Source organism: Trematomus bernacchii, unplaced genomic scaffold (assembly GCF_902827165.1).
Source record: "Trematomus bernacchii unplaced genomic scaffold, fTreBer1.1, whole genome shotgun sequence".
Classification (NCBI taxonomy): domain Eukaryota; kingdom Metazoa; phylum Chordata; class Actinopteri; order Perciformes; family Nototheniidae; genus Trematomus; species Trematomus bernacchii.
In genome coordinates this window covers 4,000,518-4,008,854 of record NW_022987573.1, presented here as the reverse complement: position 1 = coordinate 4,008,854, position 8,337 = coordinate 4,000,518, and the positions used below count along the sequence as shown (strand labels likewise).

At 41.1% G+C, this 8,337-nt stretch overlaps 2 protein-coding genes across 2 annotated transcripts in view; one reads left to right on the top strand and one right to left on the bottom strand.

The window, feature by feature from the left end:
• Positions 1-599: 599 nt before the first annotated feature.
• spryd4 (SPRY domain containing 4) lies at positions 600-3,095 on the bottom strand. The gene is made up of 2 exons (XM_034126322.1): positions 2,902-3,095; positions 600-1,506 (listed from the first exon to the last, which is right to left on the bottom strand). The coding sequence occupies exons 1-2, from the start codon at positions 3,026-3,028 to the stop codon at positions 965-967; spliced, it is 669 nt and encodes a 222-aa protein (XP_033982213.1). The 5' UTR covers positions 3,029-3,095; the 3' UTR covers positions 600-964.
• A 3,244-nt stretch (positions 3,096-6,339) lies between these two features.
• Positions 6,340-8,337, top strand: part of LOC117479545 (acid-sensing ion channel 1-like) — a 43,812-nt gene continuing 41,814 nt past the window's right edge. Inside the window, exon 1 of the mRNA XM_034126593.1 lies at positions 6,340-6,763. Within this exon, the coding sequence (XP_033982484.1) occupies positions 6,402-6,763 (362 nt within the window). The 5' untranslated portion in view covers positions 6,340-6,401. The remainder of the gene's footprint in view (positions 6,764-8,337) is intronic.

The window sequence follows — 8,337 nt, the reverse complement described above, 5'->3', positions numbered from 1 at the left end:
GGAGATTCTCTCTGTGTGTGTGTGTGTGTGTGTGTGTGTGTGTGTGTGTGTGTGTGTGTGTGTGTGTGTGTGTGTGTGTGTGTGTGTGTGTGTGTGTGTGTGTGTGTGTGTGTGTGTGTGTGTGTGTGTGTGTGTGTGTGTGTGTGTGTGTGTGTGTGTGTGTGTGTGTGTGTGTGTGTGTGTGTGTGTGTGTGTGTGTGTGTGTGTGTGTGTGTGTGTGTGTGTGTGTGTAATTCACAAAAATGTGCAATTGTGTAAATAGTCACTGTTAGAAACCTATGATTATTCATGTAGGCCTATTCCGTTTTAATCTGTTTAATCTCTGCATCTGTTATTGTTATGCACTATAAAGTTGCTACCCGGCTGCATCTCAATCAACAATAAATCGTCTTCTGATTAGAAAGAAACCTGCTGCATTTCGTCTGTGAACTGTCCACATGATGGTGTTCAAGTTTGCTGTCTGTTGTAGTGTAAATGCGCATGCATTTAATATGATGTTTCAGTGTAAGCGCGCCACAGTTTCGCCACTGCGAGGCTCCACTATCGCGTTACTGTAAATATGCATCATCCTGCTGTAAATAAAAGAAATGTAAAAGCAGTTTCTGTGAAGTTATTTTATTAAACAGTGTACAGTATGAACATGAGACTGAAAAAGGTTTTGTGACAATTTCAGCTTTGTGACTGTGACGGTAATACCAGGGTAAAAAAAACAAAACAAAAATAATTTTCCTCTCAAAAACACACAATTTTCACATCATTTAGTATGCGAGGTAATACATGAGGTACACACAAAAAAGCTTATGTGATATGATTGCCTGAGGCTGGATGGCATACACAAAGTATGAACCTGCTTTGTAAAGAGTCATTGTAATGATCCAACTTGACCATGTAAAATTAACCATCACCTGTACTTAAGCGTTAAATGATTTGATGCTTTCCCACAGCCATCACAGTTCGTACTGATTCACTTCAGGCCTTCGGGCTCCTCCAGACCAGAGTGTGTGAGCATCTCCCCGTCCCAGAGTCCAAACGCGGGGCAGAGTGGATCTTTGAACTGGGCTTTGATAGTGTGAATGATTGTGGGTTGTATAACGTCTACCAGCCCCAGAACGCCAGCTTCGTAGTCGAGAAGGATGCCAATGCGGTCTGGCTTGCCCACTAGCGTCACAGGAATTATCTTGTTGTTGGTCATAGCAAACCACTTGCGCTGAGCGTAGCCGAACACCCAGGAGGAGCTGTTCGTTCCCACACAATCCTCTCTGGACATCGCCGCATCGGCAACGCCCACACGAAACTCTTGAGACTTTTTGACCGTCACCTCAAAGTAGTGTCGTCCACTGCTGACCTTCTCATCACCAAACACGACGGACCAGTCTCGGAAACGCTCTGGGTTGTCTGGCAGGCGGCTGGGGTCGAGGCCCAGCATCCGGTAGATGATGCCAGTTTCTTTCTTGAAGAGGTCCAGACTGCTGTGAGCCGTTCGCGCATTCAGCTTGAACTGTAAATCTACAGAAAAAAAGAAAGAAGAAAACATTTTTTGTTTGATATTTGATAATGGAAAAGTAATTGTGGTCTTTATTAGTACCAATTTGTTTAAGATGATGAGGCATGTGCTATACAAATTTCGCTTTTAAGGGCGCTTACAGTACATGATTTTAAAATGATTTTTCTGATCAGTCCCATCATAAAATAATGTAAACCAACCTATTTTGGCAAGCTAACTAATAGTGTTAGCATATTAGATACAAGTCTAAAAGAAAACCAAACACTCATCACAAGTGTGTAAAGATATTACTTAGAGGCCAAGTCAGGTAAAGCACCACCTGCTGGCATTAAAAAGAAGTGTGGTTTTAGTGGTACTAAGTCATTTGGACATTAATACATTTCTTGATTAATGCATGGCATTTAAAATATCATTGCTTGTTGCTGTTATATTACATTATTATATTATATTGTTAGGCTGGGCTTTAGCAATGTCAAGCGCTACGACTGTGCGAAGACAACAATGGCATGCGCCAAGGTGATTTACCTGTTGCCCCTCTGTCATTTGATTGGTCATCTTTTGCTCGTAGTTTGTAGAAGTTCGTATCAGTTTAAACAAGTTAAGTAACTGCGGTCACCATGAACAAGTGGATTAAGGTTAACTAATATCTGTCCTTTGGAAAAAAACTTGGGATTGAATACAGCGGCGAGATATATAACCAAAACTTCTGGTAAAAACAATAATATTTTAAAGTGGTTTTCCAAGAACAAAATGACTAACTGTTAGCTTCTCAGGGAGAACGTTGTATTTGTTTAGCGTGAAGTTGGTACCTGCCTGTTCAAGAACAGACTTGCAGACTGCATGCATCTAACAGAGAGGATAATTAAACATGAAAGCAGTAGGAAAACACTGTAAAATGTATCAAACACAGCTACACAAGAAGCGGTGCCCTATGCTGTATGGAAAGCTACTTGAGAGAACAAGTATGTGCTCTTTTTGATTGTCACCTTTGTTAAACTGTTGGGGGAATGTGACATAGCACATTGTGTACTTTTTCTGTCCAAACATAGTTTTCGTCCCATCATTTCTCATTTCTACGCCATTGTTACTAACTCGTCGAAGAAACATTTGCACTCAAAACAACAAGCCCACTAAGGGTCACAGTATAAGTATCTGACTGAAGTGGGTGCATCCTAGGAAACTTTCTGTATGTGTTAACGTGCACTACGTTACCGTAGATACCGCATATTTAACGGATGTTGTTGTCGTGGCAACAAGAGAAAGTTTTAACCAAACTAGGTGCAGACCAATAACAAACATTTGTCATTAGCTGTCATTGGCAGCAGCCGATAGGACATTGACCTCTGAGCTGCATAGGAGAAGCTCTCCTCTTATTTTTTTACAAAAATGTCACTCACTATTCCCCGTCGAGGTGGAGATGTAGCATCTCCTCTCTGGCAGGCTGGCAGTTTGTGAGGCTGAGAGAGAGGTGACAGTCCGTCTTGCCAGGCGACAGAGACGGGCTGCTTTAAGGGGGATCGCCATGTTTTTCGCTGCTGCTGTGCCTCGTACTCACATGTTTTGATTCTTTCTGGATATCAAAATGTAGCAGCATGGCGCTCTTCCGCCCCCTGCAGGCCTGGAGAGGAACATCCAACCCCAGACCAATGAGACGCATCAGCACATCAGCACCAAGGACAGCAGACAGCCTGTCAAAACTTATGGTCAAAACTGAAAAATTGCAACCTTATTTTAGTCTTCTTTTTAAATCTCATTGAATCCAAGCTAAACACTGCTCCCACCCATACAGCTTTATGCAACATGATTGGGAGTATGTATGTTATATCATAGACTCGGGGTGTGACATTCATAAGGATGTTCAAAATATGTCTCCTTTTTTAGTAGATTACGACAGGGTTTGAAATTAAGTATGTCACTGAACATTTTTACCAGTCACTTATTTATTTTTCTGATATCCAAACCCAGACCAATGAGACACGTCAGCACCAGACAGAAGACAGAAACTGCTAAATTGCAACCTTATTTAATATGTAGTCTTCTTCTTAAAGCCCTTTGAATCGGGCTAAACTCTGCACATACAACTTTATTTAAAATTCTCGAGGAGATGCCAAATGTAGGACGACATGCAAAACGACCGGAAGTATGTAATGTTCTCTCATAGACTGGGGCTTGATGTGCAAAATATGTCTCCTTTTTTAATAGATTATGACGGGGTTTGAAATTAAATGTATTCCTTATCCTTTCACTGAACATTTCCTCCAGCCACTTATTTATGTGTCTGCCTCTTCTGCAATCTATTTAGATCGTGTTTTTGTCGCTGCAATATTATTACATCAGTCTGTCACTCTACAGCAGTGTAGTGAGACGTTTTCCTAAGAAAGACATAAAAAAACATAACTTCAGTAAATGATTTAGTTACAGTAGGCTAACATGTAACATTATTTATTTCACAGGTAATACGTTTTATTTCATGCTGATGCATTAAAGATGGGTGATGCATCTTCCATGACATGAAGTCAATATTTTTGTTTTATTAACAAAGCTTGATTCAGCCTTGTTGCACTGCCAGATCCATTCTTCTCGCCTGTATCCAGCTGGGGACTGAATGTCATTGTTTATTCATGGACCAATCTAAAAGTGGCACATGTTCTTTTTCTTTGCTGTGCCTGATGATGACTTTGTTTTGGAGAGTAGCTCTGTCACACTTCTGCAAGGGTAGGTGACCCTGCCCCTTACTATTTATATGAGTAAAGAAAAAACAACCAATTACCTGTCAATTTTTCAATCAGAGTCCAAAAATGTCCGCGAATGTAAATAGTGTCTTGTTTTTTTAATAGTTGACGGGTTATCTTGACTGTTGGTTGCATAAAACCAAAACCAACCGTGCACATTTGTTAACTTTGGCTCTGGGCTCTCCCTCTATTAACTTTATAGACATTTCATGGACCACATTTCCTAGGTTTTATTAAGCAATTTTATAGACCAAAAAATTAAACCATGAATCAGGAAGATATTCATATTAGTTGTAATGAAACTTTAAAAGAAGATATATGGTTTAATAATGCAATGCTAATGATAAGAACCATTAAGAAAACGGATAATATAAAATCGAGGAGGCAGACTCTGAAGGCGCTCAGGTTCATTTGTCGTACTCACTCGGGCTTTGACATGCTCTGAAATATTTAAAACTATGGACATTTTTTCCAAAATAAATACTGTAAATATGTTTTGGTCTGACAGTCTGTTGAATTCTTCGTAGAGTATTATTTTGTCTGCAGGAAGTGCTGCTCTCTGTCTTATTGTTGGCATATGTTGACACAGTCTGTTTACTCCGGGTTGCCAGATTTGTCTGGAAGTCCACCGGTCTCAGCAGTGACTGTGTGTATTTGGCTAAAGGGGTGAATAATCCACTCATTTTTGCACTTGAAGTCAGTTTTAATCGTCGACAGGATCACTACTCAGTCCTTTGAAGCAGCTGTAGAATGTTTTTTTGCAACCAGAAAAAAGAATTCAGATGCAAGCTTAATTTTCTGATTAACAAGGGTGAAAGAATTGCTAAATGAGAGATTGCGTTGAGTGAAAGACGCTAGGAGTTTGCCCGGTCGTGACAAAATGCCCATTTGAAAGATGTTATGCTGCATTAGTGACATTTTGGATCCATTGTTTTTGGAGCTTGCCTCATAGGAGGACTCAAATCAGGATATCTTGGCCTCTGCTAATGAGTTTTGACCTTTCATTCTCAAATCTATCCCTCATGAGACCCCAGCTTTATGGAAGTGCAATTCTAAATTGCTGTTTTACCCCTTTGATGTATTGCTCAATTGTCTTTCTCTTGGTATTGTCTGTTAAGATCCAGATGGTATTGGAGTTTTTTTCCCTAGTGGTGTTTTATTTCCTTCTTCTTGCTGTAATGTGGCAATTTCTTTCTTTGTATTGGTCAATCCAGTGTTTTCCCTTTCACCAAGACATTTTGTATGGTGCTTTCCAATAAATCAAAACGACAGAAATGATAGCACTGTCCACCACATGGCACACGCTCTCTGATTCTGTCTCTGTCTTTCTCTCCGTGTTTTCACTCGGGCTGCGGTTTTGTGTAGTGAAGCTGTGAAACTACAGTAAGTCACTCACAGCAGGGCGTCAGTCCACCCTCCTCTCCCCTCCTCTCCCCTCCTCTCCTCCTGTCCACTGCCGATGCTGCCAGGCAGAAACAAACGCGAGCAGAGAAAAAGCTCACGACTCTTCTCCACCGACCAGAATAACCAACCGTCTGATCCCACAGACGTTTTCTCATTCATGGGTAGAGAACATCTCCTGTCTTGACCTGAAAACCTACGGATTTAAAAAGGACTTGCGCAGCTACAGAGGAACTCTTAATAAATGAGCTGAAGTGTCCAAAGGATTTCTTTCTCTTCTCGGTCTCCGGGTTTCTTCTTGTTGGCGTGCAGTGATGTTGCGTGCTTCACTGGACTCGAGCAGCGTATTCGCAGGCTGATGAAACACTTTGTCACTCCTTTTTATTTGCTTTACTGCAACCCAGTGAGAAACCTGCAAAACATCACAGTGTAGTGCATTGGTGATGGACCTTCGACATTTGGGTTATACAAGCTTTTGCATGCCTGCTTCTGTGAATGCATCACTCCTGCTCACAGTTCCTGATCGTCTGACTTTATAAAGAGCGGCGGATGCTCACAATGTTTCCCCATCTGTCTGAATGAGGCATGGCGACCAAATTGCGCCAAGTCCAAGAGTGTGTGTCTACACGTTCACACCTGTTCGGATGGATAATGACAGTTTATGCTACAGGTGAATGAATATCGGCTCTGTTTCTCCTGACAGCGAGTGTGTTGAAGCGGTTTTCTGACCCTAGCGTTCAGATCGAGCTTGTTGCTCAGTGATAATGGATCTCAAAGTAGAAACCGAAGAAATGGACACAAATCAACCTCCACCCATAGAAGTTTTTGCGAACAGCTCGACCCTGCACGGAATCTCTCACATTTTCACATACGAGCGGTTCTGCATCAAACGCTGCCTGTGGATCGTGTGTTTCTTGGGGTCTTTGACCTTCTTTCTGTTTGTGTGCGTGGACCGGATCCACTTTTACCTAGAGTACCCGCACGTCACCAAACTGGATGAAATCTCGACCCCGATCATGACGTTCCCCGCGGTCACCTTCTGCAACCTGAACGCGTTCCGCTTCAGCCGCGTGACGCAAAATGACCTGTACCACGCGGGGGAGCTGCTGGCCCTGCTCAACCAGAGGTACAGTAACACAAAACTGTTAAAATGTTGCAAAATGAATACCATAATTGATGTGGAAAGCCTTCTTGAAATGCATTCTCTCGTTATATCAAACATGTCCTTCTAAACTTGCCACCCTTTCTGCTTTCATAGATGGGCCTATATACATCAAAAAGTGTAATATTGCCAATATCAGTGGTTTATTGTAAATAAACACATCTAATCAAATACTGTGCTGTAGTACAAACTTGAGTTACATAATGTTGTTTAGTATTTCCATGTTATGCCACTTTATACTTCCAATTCATAATACTTAAGAGGGAAATATGTATACTTTTGTATTGTTTCTTGACAGCTTCTTACTAGATATTCAGCATATTAAGAGTCAACACAAAATCTGTAAATGTGTTGTAAATTCTGTTACAGATTCAACTTGACCTAAAATGTAAATGTTACAATAAGCAACACGTCGACTAGATTAACCAAAAAAGTCTCCTTACACATTACTGTATCATTGATTTAATAATAATATATAGCTCACAGGGCCAATTGTATGCATTTTGATCATAGTACATCCCAACCATACTATGCTATTGAAAAATATTTTCAATACAGGGCATTTACTTTAATGTTGTATTTTTACTTTTATCTCTGATCTGAATACTTCATCCACTGACAGCTGTGTCTCACTTATTCAACAAGCTCCAATAGGTTCTACCTTGTTGAGTCATTCAGGGCTTGGAGAGCTGGCTTGTCATGAACTAACTGAGGCATTATAATCGGAGAATGGCAGCCGTCGCGGGTGCAGCTGAGGGCTCTGGATGCCAGAGCTGCATGTTCTGTATGCTCAGGAGGAAAAAGATGTAGAGAGTATGCTGCCTTTTGATCTTAACTGAAATGGCAGGTGCTCTGCGTATCTTTGTCAGTTGGGCTTTTGTTTGTTTTCTGTAACTTTAACAGAGCTGCAGGAAACTCCCCTAATGCATGTTGAATCAACTGAGCTGTAAAAGATTTGACCTCCCTGGTTAAAGTTGATTTACATCATGCAGATGGCTGTCCTATAGGGGCAGAGGAGACAGGGGAAAGAACTGACGGATAGACAAAGAGACTATTACTAAACATGACTTAAAAGCTGCTTGATTAATCTGTTGCTCTCCCTGTGTTGTTATAATATATGTCTTAATGTCAACAGAGGCTCCTACAATGAAACCAATCATCAATCTGGTGTTCTTTGTTGCATTTAGACCAGTGCCTGTCATCTGAGAGCTCAAAAACTCTTCTCAAATGATGTGAACCTCTGGCAGGCTGTCAGTTAAAGAGATGAAGGACAGCGCAGTGACGAAGGCCTCTGATGGCCCTTTTATGAGCCAACTTCTATCCTAAATCTTTAATGAAGATCCCAGACTGAACACTCAAATTAGATTGTTTACTATGGTGCTGGTGTGACTGATAATCAACTCTTGCCATCTGGATGGGTTTTTTGTGTTTTTTAATGAATACATCTCCTAAACTCACATTTCCAGGCAGCGGTTGGCAAGGAAGACTTTTCAAAGTTGGAGACCAAAGAGATAGGATATAGAAAGATAGGGCTGAGT

Excerpts from the sequence above, each read along its gene's own strand:
- spryd4 (XM_034126322.1), bottom strand. The coding sequence starts at position 3,028 with ATGGCGATCCCCCTTAAAGCAGCCCGTCTCTGTCGCCTGGCAAGACGG. Across the intron at positions 1,507-2,901 it reads CTCCACCTCGACGGGGAATA|ATTTACAGTTCAAGCTGAAT; the intron begins GTGAGTGACATT and ends TTTTTTCTGTAG.